The 18,645-nt window shown below is 35.4% G+C and overlaps 1 protein-coding gene across 6 annotated transcripts in view; it reads left to right on the top strand.

The window, feature by feature from the left end:
* Nucleotides 1-18,645, top strand: part of LOC139501643 (ubiquitin conjugation factor E4 B-like) — a 42,238-nt gene that overhangs the window by 19,968 nt on the left and 3,625 nt on the right. For 5 of the 6 annotated variants that reach the window (XM_071290775.1, XM_071290776.1, XM_071290777.1 and 2 more), the window contains 4 exons: nucleotides 15,948-16,074; nucleotides 16,514-16,658; nucleotides 17,477-17,611; nucleotides 17,985-18,175. In XM_071290775.1, the coding sequence (XP_071146876.1) occupies nucleotides 16,028-16,074; nucleotides 16,514-16,658; nucleotides 17,477-17,611; nucleotides 17,985-18,116 (459 nt within the window). In that variant the 5' untranslated portion in view covers nucleotides 15,948-16,027 and the 3' untranslated portion in view covers nucleotides 18,117-18,175. Of the gene's footprint in view, nucleotides 1-11,924; nucleotides 12,154-15,947; nucleotides 16,075-16,513; nucleotides 16,659-17,476; nucleotides 17,612-17,984; nucleotides 18,176-18,645 lie in introns of those variants that run through there. The other variant, XM_071290774.1, reaches the window with a different exon arrangement.

Consider the following 18,645-nt stretch of genomic DNA (forward strand, 5'->3'; position numbering starts at 1 on the left):
CAGTAATTATAGATGATAGTATTTGTATTCTGTTATAGATATGTACCCCATGTGGCAGACGATCCCTCCATGGACAGAATTCTACACTTGTTGGTTGTATTAGTGTGTAGCAGTAATTATAGATGATAGTATTTGTATTCTGTTATAGATATGTACCCCATATGGCAGACGATCCCTCCATGGACAGATTTCTACACTTGTTGGTTATATTAGTGTGTAGCAGTAATTATAGATGATAGTATTTGTATTCTGTTATAGATATGTACCCCATGTGGCAGACGATCCCTCAATGGACAGAATTCTACACTTGTTGGTTGTATTAGTGTGTAGCAGTAATTATAGATGATAGTATTTGTATTCTGTTATAGATATGTACCCGATGTGGCAGACGATCCCTCAATGGACAGAATTCTACACTTGTTGGTTGTATTAGTGTGTAGCAGTAATTATAGATGATAGTATTTGTATTCTGTTATAGATATGTACCCCATGTGGCAGACGATCCCTCCATGGACAGAATTCTACACTTGTTGGTTGTATTAGTGTGTAGCAGTAATTATAGATGATAGTATTTGTATTCTGTTATAGATATGTACCCCATGTGGCAGATGACTCATCCATGGACAGAATTCTACACTTGTTGGTTGTATTAGTGTGTAGCAGTAATTATAGATGTTAGTATTTGTATTCTGTTATAGATATGTACCCCATGTGGCAGACGATCCCTCAATGGACAGAATTCTACACTTGTTGGTTGTATTAGTGTGTAGCAGTAATTATAGATGATAGTATTTGTATTCTGTTATACATATGTACCCCATGTGGCAGATGATCCCTCCATGGACAGAATTCTACACTTGTTGGTTGTATTAGTGTATAGCAGTAATTATAGATGATAGTATTTGTATTCTGTTATAGATATGTACCCCATGTGGCAGATGATCCCTCAATGGACAGAATTCTGCACTTGTTGGTTGTATTAGTGTGTAGCAGTAATTATAGATGATAGTATTTGTATTCTGTTATAGATATGTACCCCATGTGGCAGACGATCCCTCCATGGACAGAATTCTACACTTGTTGGTTGTATTAGTGTGTAGCAGTAATTATAGATGATAGTATTTGTATTCTGTTATAGATATGTACCCCATATGGCAGACGATCCCTCCATGGACAGATTTCTACACTTGTTGGTTATATTAGTGTGTAGCAGTAATTATAGATGATAGTATTTGTATTCTGTTATAGATATGTACCCCATGTGGCAGACGATCCCTCAATGGACAGAATTCTACACTTGTTGGTTGTATTAGTGTGTAGCAGTAATTATAGATGATAGTATTTGTATTCTGTTATAGATATGTACCCGATGTGGCAGACGATCCCTCAATGGACAGAATTCTACACTTGTTGGTTGTATTAGTGTGTAGCAGTAATTATAGATGATAGTATTTGTATTCTGTTATAGATATGTACCCGATGTGGCAGACGATCCCTCAATGGACAGAATTCTACACTTGTTGGTTGTATTAGTGTGTAGCAGTAATTATAGATGATAGTATTTGTATTCTGTTATAGATATGTACCCCATGTGGCAGACGAGCCCTCCATGGACAGAATTCTACACTTTCTGGTTGTATTAGTGTGTAGCAGTAATTATAGATGATAGTATTTGTATTTTGTTATAGATATGTACCCCATGTGGCAGATGATCCCTCAATGGACAGAATTCTACACTTGTTGGTTGTATTAGTGTGTAGCAGTAATTATAGATGATAGTATTTGTATTCTGTTATAGATATGTACCCCATGTGGCAGACGATCCCTCCATGGACAGAATTCTACACTTTCTGGTTGTATTAGTGTGTAGCAGTAATTATAGATGATAGTATTTGTATTCTGTTATATATATGTACCCCATGTGGAAGACGATCCCTCAATGGACAGAATTCTACACTTGTTGGTTGTATTAGTGTGTAGCAGTAATTATAGATGATAGTATTTGTATTCTGTTATAGATATGTACCCCATGTGGCAGATGATCCCTCCATGGACAGAATTCTACACTTGTTGGTTGTATTAGTGTGTAGCAGTAATTATAGATGATAGTATTTGTATTCTGTTATAGATATGTACCCCATGTGGCAGATGATCCCTCCACGGACAGAATTCTACACTTTCTGGTTGTATTAGTGTGTAGCAGTAATTATAGATGATAGTATTTGTATTCTGTTATTGATATGTACCCCATGTGGCAGACGATCCCTCCATGGACAGAATTCTACACTTTCTGGTTGTATTAGTGTGTAGCAGTAATTATAGATGATAGTATTTGTATTCTGTTATAGATATGTACCCCATGTGGCAGACGATCCCTCCATGGACAGAATTCTACACTTGTTGGTTGTATTAGTGTGTAGCAGTAATTATAGATGATAGTATTTGTATTCTGTTATAGATATGTACCCCATATGGCAGACGATCCCTCCATGGACAGAATTCTACACTTGTTGGTTGTATTAGTGTGTAGCAGTAATTATAGATGATAGTATTTGTATTCTGTTATAGATATGTTCCCGATGTGGCAGACGATCCCTCAATGGACAGAATTCTACACTTGTTGGTTGTATTAGTGTGTAGCAGTAATTATAGATGATAGTATTTGTATTCTGTTATAGATATGTACCCCATGTGGCAGACGATCCCTCAATGGACAGAATTCTACACTTGTTGGTTGTATTAGTGTGTAGCAGTAATTATAGATGATAGTATTTGTATTCTGTTATAGATATGTACCCCATGTGGCAGACGATCCCTCCATGGACAGAATTCTACACTTGTTGGTTGTATTAGTGTGTAGCAGTAATTATAGATGATAGTATTTGTATTCTGTTATAGATATGTACCCCATGTGGCAGACGATCCCTCAATGGACAGAATTCTACACTTGTTGGTTGTATTAGTGTGTAGCAGTAATTATAGATGTTAGTATTTGTATTCTGTTATAGATATGTACCCCATGTGGCAGACGATCCCTCAATGGACAGAATTCTACACTTGTTGGTTGTATTAGTGTGTAGCAGTAATTATAGATGATAGTTTTTGTATTCTGTTATAGATATGTACCCCATGTGGCAGACGATCCCTCAATGGACAGAATTCTACACTTGTTGGTTGTATTAGTGTGTAGCAGTAATTATAGATGATAGTATTTGTATTCTGTTATAGATATGTACCCCATGTGGCAGACGAGCCCTCCATGGACAGAATTCTACACTTTCTGGTTGTATTAGTGTGTAGCAGTAATTATAGATGATAGTATTTGTATTCTGTTATAGATATGTACCCCATGTGGCAGATGATCCCTCAATGGACAGAATTCTACACTTGTTGGTTGTATTAGTGTGTAGCAGTGATTATAGATGATAGTATTTGTATTCTGTTATAGATATGTACCCCATGTGGCAGACGATCCCTCCATGGACAGAATTCTACACTTTCTGGTTGTATTAGTGTGTAGCAGTAATTATAGATGATAGTATTTGTATTCTGTTATAGATATGTACCCCATGTGGCAGACGATCCCTCAATGGACAGAATTCTACACTTGTTGGTTGTATTAGTGTGTAGCAGTAATTATAGATGATAGTATTTGTATTCTGTTATAGATATGTACCCAATGTGGCAGATGATCCCTCCATGGACAGAATTCTACACTTGTTGGTTGTATTAGTGTGTAGCAGTAATTATAGATGATAGTATTTGTATTCTGTTATAGATATGTACCCCATGTGGCAGATGATCCCTCCACGGACAGAATTCTACACTTTCTGGTTGTATTAGTGTGTAGCAGTAATTATAGATGATAGTATTTGTATTCTGTTATTGATATGTACCCCATGTGGCAAACGATCCCTCCATGGACAGAATTCTACACTTTCTGGTTGTATTAGTGTGTAGCAGTAATTATAGATGATAGTATTTGTATTCTGTTATAGATATGTACCCCATGTGGCAGACGATCCCTCCATGGACAGAATTCTACACTTGTTGGTTGTATTAGTGTGTAGCAGTAATTATAGATGATAGTATTTGTATTCTGTTATTGATATGTACCCCATGTGGCAGACGATCCCTCCATGGACAGAATTCTACACTTGTTGCTTGTATTAGTGTGTAGCAGTAATTATAGATGATAGTATTTGTATTCTGTTATAGATATGTACCCGATGTGGCAGACGATCCCTCCATGGGCAGAATTCTGCACTTGTTGGTTGTATTAGTGTGCAGCAGTAATTATAGATGTTAGTATTTGTATTCTGTTATAGATATGTACCCCATGTGGCAGATGATCCCTCTATGGACAGAATTCTACACTTGTTGGTTGTATTAGTGTGTAGCAGTAATTATAGATGTTAGTATTTGTATTCTGTTATAGATATGTACCCCATGTGGCAGATGATCCCTCCATGGACAGAATTCTACACTTTCTGGTTGTATTGGTGTGTAGCAGTAATTATAGATGATAGTATTTGTATTCTGTTATTGATATGTACCCCATGTGGCAAACGATCCCTCCATGGACAGAATTCTACACTTTCTGGTTGTATTAGTGTGTAGCAGTAATTATAGATGATAGTATTTGTATTCTGTTATAGATATGTACCCCATGTGGCAGACGATCCCTCCATGGACAGTATTCTACACTTTCTGGTTGTATTAGTGTGTAGCAGTAATTATAGATGATAGTATTTGTATTCTGTTATAGATATGTACCCCATGTGGCAGACGATCCCTCAATGGACAGAATTCTACACTTGTTGGTTGTATTAGTGTGTAGCAGTAATTATAGATGATAGTATTTGTATTCTGTTATAGATATGTACCCCATGTGGCAGATGATCCCTCCATGGACAGAATTCTACACTTGTTGGTTGTATTAGTGTGTAGCAGTAATTATAGATGATAGTATTTGTATTCTGTTATAGATATGTACCCCATGTGGCAGACGAGCCCTCCATGGACAGAATTCTACACTTTCTGGTTGTATTAGTGTGTAGCAGTAATTATAGATGATAGTATTTGTATTCTGTTATAGATATGTACCCCATGTGGCAGATGATCCCTCAATGGACAGAATTCTACACTTGTTGGTTGTATTAGTGTGTAGCAGTGATTATAGATGATAGTATTTGTATTCTGTTATAGATATGTACCCCATGTGGCAGACGATCCCTCCATGGACAGAATTCTACACTTTCTGGTTGTATTAGTGTGTAGCAGTAATTATAGATGATAGTATTTGTATTCTGTTATAGATATGTACCCCATGTGGCAGACGATCCCTCAATGGACAGAATTCTACACTTGTTGGTTGTATTAGTGTGTAGCAGTAATTATAGATGATAGTATTTGTATTCTGTTATAGATATGTACCCAATGTGGCAGATGATCCCTCCATGGACAGAATTCTACACTTGTTGGTTGTATTAGTGTGTAGCAGTAATTATAGATGATAGTATTTGTATTCTGTTATAGATATGTACCCCATGTGGCAGATGATCCCTCCACGGACAGAATTCTACACTTTCTGGTTGTATTAGTGTGTAGCAGTAATTATAGATGATAGTATTTGTATTCTGTTATTGATATGTACCCCATGTGGCAAACGATCCCTCCATGGACAGAATTCTACACTTTCTGGTTGTATTAGTGTGTAGCAGTAATTATAGATGATAGTATTTGTATTCTGTTATAGATATGTACCCCATGTGGCAGACGATCCCTCCATGGACAGAATTCTACACTTGTTGGTTGTATTAGTGTGTAGCAGTAATTATAGATGATAGTATTTGTATTCTGTTATTGATATGTACCCCATGTGGCAGACGATCCCTCCATGGACAGAATTCTACACTTGTTGCTTGTATTAGTGTGTAGCAGTAATTATAGATGATAGTATTTGTATTCTGTTATAGATATGTACCCGATGTGGCAGACGATCCCTCCATGGGCAGAATTCTGCACTTGTTGGTTGTATTAGTGTGTAGCAGTAATTATAGATGTTAGTATTTGTATTCTGTTATAGATATGTACCCCATGTGGCAGATGATCCCTCTATGGACAGAATTCTACACTTGTTGGTTGTATTAGTGTGTAGCAGTAATTATAGATGTTAGTATTTGTATTCTGTTATAGATATGTACCCCATGTGGCAGATGATCCCTCCATGGACAGAATTCTACACTTTCTGGTTGTATTGGTGTGTAGCAGTAATTATAGATGATAGTATTTGTATTCTGTTATTGATATGTACCCCATGTGGCAAACGATCCCTCCATGGACAGAATTCTACACTTTCTGGTTGTATTAGTGTGTAGCAGTAATTATAGATGATAGTATTTGTATTCTGTTATAGATATGTACCCCATGTGGCAGACGATCCCTCCATGGACAGTATTCTACACTTTCTGGTTGTATTAGTGTGTAGCAGTAATTATAGATGATAGTATTTGTATTCTGTTATAGATATGTACCCCATGTGGCAGACGATCCCTCAATGGACAGAATTCTACACTTGTTGGTTGTATTAGTGTGTAGCAGTAATTATAGATGATAGTATTTGTATTCTGTTATAGATATGTACCCCATGTGGCAGATGATCCCTCCATGGACAGAATTCTACACTTGTTGGTTGTATTAGTGTGTAGCAGTAATTATAGATGATAGTATTTGTATTCTGTTATAGATATGTACCCCATGTGGCAGATGATCCCTCCACGGACAGAATTCTACACTTTCTGGTTGTATTAGTGTGTAGCAGTAATTATAGATGATAGTATTTGTATTCTGTTATTGATATGTACCCCATGTGGCAAACGATCCCTCCATGGACAGAATTCTACACTTTCTGGTTGTATTAGTGTGTAGCAGTAATTATAGATGATAGTATTTGTATTCTGTTATAGATATGTACCCGATGTGGCAGACGATCCCTCAATGGACAGAATTCTACACTTGTTGGTTGTATTAGTGTGTAGCAGTAATTATAGATGATAGTATTTGTATTCTGTTATAGATATGTACCCCATGTGGCAGACGATCCCTCCATGGACAGAATTCTACACTTGTTGGTTGTATTAGTGTGTAGCAGTAATTATAGATGATAGTATTTGTATTCTGTTATAGATATGTACCCCATGTGGCAGATGACTCATCCATGGACAGAATTCTACACTTGTTGGTTGTATTAGTGTGTAGCAGTAATTATAGATGTTAGTATTTGTATTCTGTTATAGATATGTACCCCATGTGGCAGACGATCCCTCAATGGACAGAATTCTACACTTGTTGGTTGTATTAGTGTGTAGCAGTAATTATAGATGATAGTATTTGTATTCTGTTATACATATGTACCCCATGTGGCAGATGATCCCTCCATGGACAGAATTCTACACTTGTTGGTTGTATTAGTGTATAGCAGTAATTATAGATGATAGTATTTGTATTCTGTTATAGATATGTACCCCATGTGGCAGATGATCCCTCAATGGACAGAATTCTGCACTTGTTGGTTGTATTAGTGTGTAGCAGTAATTATAGATGATAGTATTTGTATTCTGTTATAGATATGTACCCCATGTGGCAGACGATCCCTCCATGGACAGAATTCTACACTTGTTGGTTGTATTAGTGTGTAGCAGTAATTATAGATGATAGTATTTGTATTCTGTTATAGATATGTACCCCATGTGGCAGACGATCCCTCCATGGACAGATTTCTACACTTGTTGGTTATATTAGTGTGTAGCAGTAATTATAGATGATAGTATTTGTATTCTGTTATAGATATGTACCCCATGTGGCAGACGATCCCTCAATGGACAGAATTCTACACTTGTTGGTTGTATTAGTGTGTAGCAGTAATTATAGATGATAGTATTTGTATTCTGTTATAGATATGTACCCGATGTGGCAGACGATCCCTCAATGGACAGAATTCTACACTTGTTGGTTGTATTAGTGTGTAGCAGTAATTATAGATGATAGTATTTGTATTCTGTTATAGATATGTACCCGATGTGGCAGACGATCCCTCAATGGACAGAATTCTACACTTGTTGGTTGTATTAGTGTGTAGCAGTAATTATAGATGATAGTATTTGTATTCTGTTATAGATATGTACCCCATGTGGCAGACGAGCCCTCCATGGACAGAATTCTACACTTTCTGGTTGTATTAGTGTGTAGCAGTAATTATAGATGATAGTATTTGTATTTTGTTATAGATATGTACCCCATGTGGCAGATGATCCCTCAATGGACAGAATTCTACACTTGTTGGTTGTATTAGTGTGTAGCAGTAATTATAGATGATAGTATTTGTATTCTGTTATAGATATGTACCCCATGTGGCAGACGATCCCTCCATGGACAGAATTCTACACTTTCTGGTTGTATTAGTGTGTAGCAGTAATTATAGATGATAGTATTTGTATTCTGTTATATATATGTACCCCATGTGGAAGACGATCCCTCAATGGACAGAATTCTACACTTGTTGGTTGTATTAGTGTGTAGCAGTAATTATAGATGATAGTATTTGTATTCTGTTATAGATATGTACCCCATGTGGCAGATGATCCCTCCATGGACAGAATTCTACACTTGTTGGTTGTATTAGTGTGTAGCAGTAATTATAGATGATAGTATTTGTATTCTGTTATAGATATGTACCCCATGTGGCAGATGATCCCTCCACGGAATGAATTCTACACTTTCTGGTTGTATTAGTGTGTAGCAGTAATTATAGATGATAGTATTTGTATTCTGTTATTGATATGTACCCCATGTGGCAGACGATCCCTCCATGGACAGAATTCTACACTTTCTGGTTGTATTAGTGTGTAGCAGTAATTATAGATGATAGTATTTGTATTCTGTTATAGATATGTACCCCATGTGGCAGACGATCCCTCCATGGACAGAATTCTACACTTGTTGGTTGTATTAGTGTGTAGCAGTAATTATAGATGATAGTATTTGTATTCTGTTATAGATATGTACCCCATATGGCAGACGATCCCTCCATGGACAGAATTCTACACTTGTTTGTTGTATTAGTGTGTAGCAGTAATTATAGATGATAGTATTTGTATTCTGTTATAGATATGTTCCCGATGTGGCAGACGATCCCTCAATGGACAGAATTCTACACTTGTTGGTTGTATTAGTGTGTAGCAGTAATTATAGATGATAGTTTTTGTATTCTGTTATAGATATGTACCCCATGTGGCAGACGATCCCTCAATGGACAGAATTCTACACTTGTTGGTTGTATTAGTGTGTAGCAGTAATTATAGATGATAGTATTTGTATTCTGTTATAGATATGTACCCCATGTGGCAGACGAGCCCTCCATGGACAGAATTCTACACTTTCTGGTTGTATTAGTGTGTAGCAGTAATTATAGATGATAGTATTTGTATTCTGTTATAGATATGTACCCCATGTGGCAGATGATCCCTCAATGGACAGAATTCTACACTTGTTGGTTGTATTAGTGTGTAGCAGTGATTATAGATGATAGTATTTGTATTCTGTTATAGATATGTACCCCATGTGGCAGACGATCCCTCCATGGACAGAATTCTACACTTTCTTGTTGTATTAGTGTGTAGCAGTAATTATAGATGATAGTATTTGTATTCTGTTATAGATATGTACCCCATGTGGCAGACGATCCCTCAATGGACAGAATTCTACACTTGTTGGTTGTATTAGTGTGTAGCAGTAATTATAGATGATAGTATTTGTATTCTGTTATAGATATGTACCCCATGTGGCAGATGATCCCTCCATGGACAGAATTCTACACTTGTTGGTTGTATTAGTGTGTAGCAGTAATTATAGATGATAGTATTTGTATTCTGTTATAGATATGTACCCCATGTGGCAGATGATCCCTCCACGGACAGAATTCTACACTTTCTGGTTGTATTAGTGTGTAGCAGTAATTATAGATGATAGTATTTGTATTCTGTTATTGATATGTACCCCATGTGGCAAACGATCCCTCCATGGACAGAATTCTACACTTTCTGGTTGTATTAGTGTGTAGCAGTAATTATAGATGATAGTATTTGTATTCTGTTATAGATATGTACCCCATGTGGCAGACGATCCCTCCATGGACAGAATTCTACACTTGTTGGTTGTATTAGTGTGTAGCAGTAATTATAGATGATAGTATTTGTATTCTGTTATTGATATGTACCCCATGTGGCAGACGATCCCTCCATGGACAGAATTCTACACTTGTTGCTTGTATTAGTGTGTAGCAGTAATTATAGATGATAGTATTTGTATTCTGTTATAGATATGTACCCGATGTGGCAGACGATCCCTCCATGGGCAGAATTCTGCACTTGTTGGTTGTATTAGTGTGTAGCAGTAATTATAGATGTTAGTATTTGTATTCTGTTATAGATATGTACCCCATGTGGCAGATGATCCCTCTATGGACAGAATTCTACACTTGTTGGTTGTATTAGTGTGTAGCAGTAATTATAGATGTTAGTATTTGTATTCTGTTATAGATATGTACCCCATGTGGCAGATGATCCCTTCATGGACAGAATTCTACACTTTCTGGTTGTATTAGTGTGTAGCAGTAATTATAGATGATAGTATTTGTATTCTGTTATTGATATGTACCCCATGTGGCAAACGATCCCTCCATGGACAGAATTCTACACTTTCTGGTTGTATTAGTGTGTAGCAGTAATTATAGATGATAGTATTTGTATTCTGTTATAGATATGTACCCCATGTGGCAGACGATCCCTCCATGGACAGTATTCTACACTTTCTGGTTGTATTAGTGTGTAGCAGTAATTATAGATGATAGTATTTGTATTCTGTTATAGATATGTACCCCATGTGGCAGACGATCCCTCAATGGACAGAATTCTACACTTGTTGGTTGTATTAGTGTGTAGCAGTAATTATAGATGATAGTATTTGTATTCTGTTATAGATATGTACCCCATGTGGCAGATGATCCCTCCATGGACAGAATTCTACACTTGTTGGTTGTATTAGTGTGTAGCAGTAATTATAGATGATAGTATTTGTATTCTGTTATAGATATGTACCCCATGTGGCAGATGATCCCTCCACGGACAGAATTCTACACTTTCTGGTTGTATTAGTGTGTAGCAGTAATTATAGATGATAGTATTTGTATTCTGTTATTGATATGTACCCCATGTGGCAAACGATCCCTCCATGGACAGAATTCTACACTTTCTGGTTGTATTAGTGTGTAGCAGTAATTATAGATGATAGTATTTGTATTCTGTTATAGATATGTACCCCATGTGGCAGACGATCCCTCCATGGACAGAATTCTACACTTGTTGGTTGTATTAGTGTGTAGCAGTAATTATAGATGATAGTATTTGTATTCTGTTATTGATATGTACCCCATGTGGCAGACGATCCCTCCATGGACAGAATTCTACACTTGTTGCTTGTATTAGTGTGTAGCAGTAATTATAGATGATAGTATTTGTATTCTGTTATAGATATGTACCCGATGTGGCAGACGATCCCTCCATGGGCAGAATTCTGCACTTGTTGGTTGTATTAGTGTGTAGCAGTAATTATAGATGTTAGTATTTGTATTCTGTTATAGATATGTACCCCATGTGGCAGATGATCCCTCTATGGACAGAATTCTACACTTGTTGGTTGTATTAGTGTGTAGCAGTAATTATAGATGTTAGTATTTGTATTCTGTTATAGATATGTACCCCATGTGGCAGATGATCCCTCCATGGACAGAATTCTACACTTTCTGGTTGTATTAGTGTGTAGCAGTAATTATAGATGATAGTATTTGTATTCTGTTATTGATATGTACCCCATGTGGCAGACGATCCCTCCATGGACAGTATTCTACACTTGTTGGTTGTATTAGTGTGTAGCAGTAATTATATTGGAAACCCTTACCTAATAGCTAAACTAGTAGAAGTTATCTTTGTGATAAACCTTGCCGTACAACCCCGGAGTCAGAGTCTCAATGACAAATTTTAAATGCATCCATTAGCTTACAACATTTAGTTCCAGCTCTTATGAACTTTTATACAGGTATGTAGTTTATACTACCCCACGTAACAAAACAATATTGTGGTATGTTTGTCCATAAAGCCTCCTGTCTGTTTTGCTGTTTATCAACAAGACTCTAAAGAATTTATTAGCACAGAAATCCAAGAACTAAAAACTGACTGTGAAATCATTTGGGCACAAATAAACATATCGGGTGCAAAAAACCTGCTAGTTGGAAGTTATTATAGGCCACCATCAGATGATGGGAACTCCATAAAACAATTAGACTTATCGTTAAGTAGAATAAATCAAACTTCAAACAGTAACATATTAGTAGGTGGCGATTTAAACCTAGGCCACATTGATTGGTCTGTCCCTGAAGTAATATCAGGGAAACCAGATCAAGAACAACATAATTCACTTTTAGAACTTCTTTATGATCATAATTTACACCAAATAGTTAACATACCAACACGTAAAGAAAGAATCCTGGACTTAGTACTCGTCAATAATCCTTCTAACATTAACAAAGTCAGTACACTTCCACCAATAGGCCTTAGTGACAACGACATTGTCTATGTAGAATCTGACATCTGGTTACGCAGGGTGAGAGAAAAACCCAGAAAAATACTAAAATACAATAAAGCTAACTGGGATAACATAAAGTTAGATCTAGAAAAAACATACAATGATCTACAAAACCTACAGGACAAAACAAATGTAAATGATATGTGGAACACATTTAAAACAAATCTTACACAATCAGTGGAAAACAGACTACCTTGGATTCATAACAAGCTTAGGAAAATGATAAATAGAAAAAATAAATCATATTATAAAATGAAACAAAACACCAAGTATGCAGACAAGTACAAACATCTGAAAAAACAAGTACAAAAAGAACAAAGGTTAGCATATTTGGGGTTACATTGAAAAAATGATATTGGATTTACCAATAAATGAACCGGACCAACCATGTAACAATCAGTCAAAACCTAAAAAACTGTTTTCCTTCATAAAATCACTGCTCACAGCGGTGTAGCTCCCTTGAAAAAAGAAGGACAGTTAATAGCAGACACAAAGCAAAAGGCAGACATCCACAACACACAGTTCCAATCAGTGTTTACAACTGAATCAAATAACACCATTCCAGACAAAGGTCCTAGCTCACACCCTGTGATAACACCACTTGAAATATCTTTACCTGGTGTCAAAAAACTACTACACAACATAAACCCTCATAAGGCAACTGGCCCAGACAACATCAGTGGTAGAATATTAAAAGAACTCAAAGATCAAACAGCTCCAATTCTTACACTAATCTTCAAAACATCATTTGAAACTGGCATAACACCAACAGACTGGAAACACGCCAATGTAGCACCAGCATTTAAAAAAGGGGAAAAATACAAGCCAGAAAATTACCGCCCAATATCATTAACATGCATTTCCTGTAAACTTATGGAGCATATCATCACCAAACACATCATCAACCACCTTGAAAAGAACAATATACTGTATGACCTCCAGCATGGCTTCCGTCAGTCACGATCATGTGAAACTCAACTCATTTCATTCATACAAGAGCTTGCAGCAAATAACAACAATAACACACAAATAGACTTAATTATAATGGACTTTGCCAAAGCATTTGACAAGGTCCCTCATTAAAGACTTCTATACAAACTTAAATATTATGGTATTCAAAAAAAAACACTCAACTGGGTCGCTGCATTTTTTAATGACAGAACACAAACAGTTGTCCTGGATGGAGAGTCATCTGACCTGACTCCAGTCACCTCAGGTGTCCCTCAAGGCACAGTCCTGGGCCCAGTATTATTCTGGCAATATATCAACGACCTACCAGAATACCTATCATCCAGTAAGCTCAGACTGTTTGCCGACGACAGTATCATCTACAAAACCATCAAATTTCAAAGTGACTGTGATGCACTCCAGTTAGATTTAGATGCAGCTGCTAGGTGGGAGCAAGACTGGTTGATGGCTTTCCATCCAGACAAATGCACAGTCCTTACAGTCTCACAGAAGAAAAACCCATTCAAACATGACTATAACCTCCACGATCACAAACTGGAACTTGTCTCTTCAGCTAAATATCTTGGCATTACACTTCAATCCAACCTAAAATGGTCAAAACATACAGACAACAACATAGCTAACGGCAACAAATCTCTGGGCTTCTTAAAAAGAAACTTAAAAACATCATGTCAGAACATCAAAACTCAGGCATATCTGGCACTAGTCCGTCCAAAACTGGAATATTCATGTTCAGTGTGGGACCCTCACACAGTTGAACAAACCTCCAAAATCGAGATGGTCCAAAGGCGATCTGCCAGATATGTCTGTAACAGATACCATAACATCAGTAGCCCGACAGATATGATAAACACCCTAAACTGGCCAACTCTACAGGAAAGAAGAACACGCACAAGATTAATAATGTTCTACAAAATAATACATCAAATCGTAGCTATACCATCTGCTATTCTCATACCATCAGACAGTAGAACCCGCAAAAACCATAATTATACTTTTAGACACATTTCAACCAAAAAAGATACATATAAATAATTCTTATATGATTTGCATATCTATAAATACTTGAATTGGATTGGTCAATTAGAATTTTTCTCAAGGTTTACACTTCGACAAACCATGTTTCCGAAACTACTTTTGTAATCTATTCTTGCGCGATACACAAGCTTGCAGTGATCCCGGGATTTTCAGCAAATTGAGATTTAAAAACAATTACATAACAGTTGTGACTATTCTAGTGCATATATATAAAAAAAAAAAGAAATAAATTGAAAGCACTAAAGCTTCGAAAATGTATAAAAATAAAATTTAATAAAATTCCGCGAAATTTCATGAAGGATTTGGCGAATTTACGTCATGGCAAAACACAACGTCATACGAATGGAAATTTACAAGGGAAAGATTATTTCGTTACGTGTACGCTTCAAATTAGGATAACATTTAATTAAAATGAAGTTTTTGAGGTAGGTGCTATTTCATTTAAGATTCCGTTGTATTTATCGGATATTTATGGTTTTTAGAAAGTCAAGATGGCGGCGTACTCCTTAGTTACGACTTGCCATTGTGCTTTTGATGGTAAATATATATAGTAGCCATCAACAAAACAAATGTTTATTAAATATCACAAATGTTTGGCTTAAGAATTATAAGGATTAAACACATTTTTTCTAGAGGTTATTGATGTGTAAACCGGGGCTCTTACTCACAAACTCAACATAAAAGTCCTTCGGACTTTTATTCAGTTTGTGAGTTAATCGCCCCGGTTTACACATCAATAACCTCTAGAAAAAATGTGTTTAATCCTATAATATTTATTTTTTCCATATACCATAACTCAGTGGAACTTATTGCCAATGCAAACAGTCGCTGTCGACACAGTTGACACTTTTAGAGAACAGCTCACACCAGCTGTTCTCCACAAATTCATCTAACTCATTATTAGCTTATGTACATAGTTTTAATCACCTTTTTAAAAAATATATAAAATGTAAATATATATATATTGCGCGCGCAAACAGTAAATAATCTTCAGATCATTGAAGGACTACTGAAAACCTAAAGAAGAAAAAGACTCTGTTGACTTCCAGTCTGATTTTTATTAAACTAATGCATGATACTGTAAGCGAACTTATTTTTGCTGATACTTTGTTTTGGGTTTATCTTTTTTAGCCCATTTCGTGACAATTTAATTTTTTGACTACTTCATTTTTTGTTACAAATAGTGATTCAGCTGTGACTAGAAGTGAATTTTTATAAAACTTTTGATTTAAATATTTCAGATATTGAATCTACAGGAGCAAGCAGTGAATTCTATGATAAGTTTGCTATAAGATATCATCTAAGTATTATACTAAAAGTAATGTGGACAATACCAGCTCATCAGAACAGAATGACGGAGGAAGCCAAGTAAGTTTGCTATACAATATCATCTAAGTATATTGTTTGTAATTATGTGAGTGTATGTGTACATTTTGTATGCTGATTGATATTTAGAATACAGTTGTATTATTATTTACAAGCCTCCATTCCATAGAGATTGCTTTGCTACTCTTCTCGTTATGATTTATTGACCTTAAAACTTTTGTATAGTTACATGTTCAAGTTAGTGTTACAGTCAGTTTAAAGAGAACTAGGTATGATAAGTCAATGGTATTTGGTATGCAGTTATATCAACATTCATATATTTTATTTCCTCAGAAGTTATTTGGCCCTGTATCTCCAGTCTTGAATGTTTTTCATAATTTATATCTTACCATTTTACAAACATTGCTTATTATAATGAATTCACTCCACGATAGGTAAATCATTTGTGAAAATCGTTAACATGTTTAAATTTTAATTTTAGGAAAGGCAAGTCATTTGTAAAGTTTGTGAACATGTTAATGAATGATACAACGTTTTTATTGGATGAGAGTTTGGACTGTTTAAAACGTATTCATGAAATTCAAGAGGCATTAGAAAATACAGAAGAATGGGAGAAACAATCAAGGGTAAGATAGTAGTAATATTATTTAGTAAATTCAAGAGGCATTAGAAAATACAGAAGAATGGGAGAAACAATCAAGGGTAAGAAAGTAGTAATATTATTTAGTAAATAGGAATTACACAATGGGAGAAACAGTCAAGGGTAAGATAGTAGTAATATTAATTAGTAAATAGGAAATAACCAGTTATGACTCACAGTGTATTGTTGAATTATTTTGTCTAAGCTAAATGTCTGGCTGGCTCAAATATATTTTGGAAGCCCTGACTGACTTATAATGTATTGTTGAATTATTCTACCTGAATTATATGTCCAGAGTTATTGAAATATATTATAGTTATTGGTAGGGTCCACTTTATATAAGTAGCCACAAAGAGATACTTTTTCTGTCACCTGTACCACACTTTATGTAAATTCACAATTAAAAAACAGATATCAACTAAAATTTCAAACTTTTCTTTTTAATTATATAAATATTGGAATCTGTTACCTTTTTTTTAGTGGGTGATTTTTGGGGTTACCTTTAAAAAAAACCATTGTGCTTATATTACAGATGAAACATGTCTTCCTTGAAAAAAACTTGCATCATTTTACACAATTATCATTGATTCAAGAAAGATACGCATAAAACTCAGGATTTATGTTAATACTTTAATGTCTACTTTGTATTTGAATTAATTTTCAATTGCTAGATTAAATATTCAATTGCCAGATTTTATGTCAGGTTGGATAGGGAACAGTGGGTCAATTATGTCTATGATGCACAGAAAAAAACTAGGGAGACGGTTGCTAAATAAAGAGTTTTCATGGATTTTGTATTTTCAGGAGCAGCAGCAATCACGACAACGACAACTAGCTATGGATGAGAAACAATGTCGATCTTACCTCACCCTGGCCACAGAAACAGTGGATATGTTCCACTATCTTACACAGAAAATCATTGGTCCTTTTCTGGACTCAGTAAGTCTTGATTAAATCTTGCCATTTTTTAATATATGGGTTGTTAAAAATGGGTGCTCCTGTTGTTAATTTTTTTAATGTTAAACTTTTTTGCGTGGTAAGTGATAAAAGCTCCTTGTAGTCTCTAATTTAAAGGAGTTCTGTAGGTTCTTTTAAGGACTCATTCTGTGTTTTATTGAATTAACAAATAAAAAGATGGGAGCTCTATTTCAATTTATGATCATTTTACTAATTCCAGCATCTAGATGCCATACATCTATACATCTGTTGTCGAATGTTTTATTAACATTTCAGATTGGCGTATGTTCTAATCTCTATATTGTGATGAAGTATTGACAAATGTGTTTTATTTCAACCACCTTTCTAATTTTAGCATTTAGGGGACAGACTGGCAGCTATGTTAAACTTTAACCTTCAACAGCTATGTGGGTCAAAGTGTAAAAACTTGAAGGTGAAAACCCAGAGAAATACGGATGGGAACCTAAAAAACTGCTGGATAGTTTAACCGATATATATCTACATTTAGACTGTGATGATTTTGCTAAAACTATAGCTAATGATGAGGTAAGGTATAACAAGGAAATCTCTATTTGTTTGTTGACACTTGCAAGGAATAGATCGGTCATATGGAGTTTGTACCTATTTCTTGTAATAAAATGACACATTACATTTATAGAGGAATAGATACATAAAGACAAAGTAATTCTAATAATAAAATGACACAATTTTTTTAGAGGAAAGACAAAGTAATTCTGATTAAACCTGAAAGGGGAAATTATAAACTTATGTACTTTAGGTGTTCACTAAGTGCCTTCTGAGAATACCAACAACCAAGTATATATAAAACATTGCTGACATAACTTATCTTTGGATAATTTATAGAATTTCATAATTTTGGAATTTCTGTAAATTAACTAAAAAATGTACCAAGATATAGGATAAATAAGTTTTTTTCTATCCCTAGACACAAAAGGCCTTAGTAAGATCATGTTCTGAAATGTCATTTATTTCATATGTATCAATCATAACAGAGG

Source organism: Mytilus edulis, chromosome 13 (genome assembly GCF_963676685.1).
Source record: "Mytilus edulis chromosome 13, xbMytEdul2.2, whole genome shotgun sequence".
Classification (NCBI taxonomy): domain Eukaryota; kingdom Metazoa; phylum Mollusca; class Bivalvia; order Mytilida; family Mytilidae; genus Mytilus; species Mytilus edulis.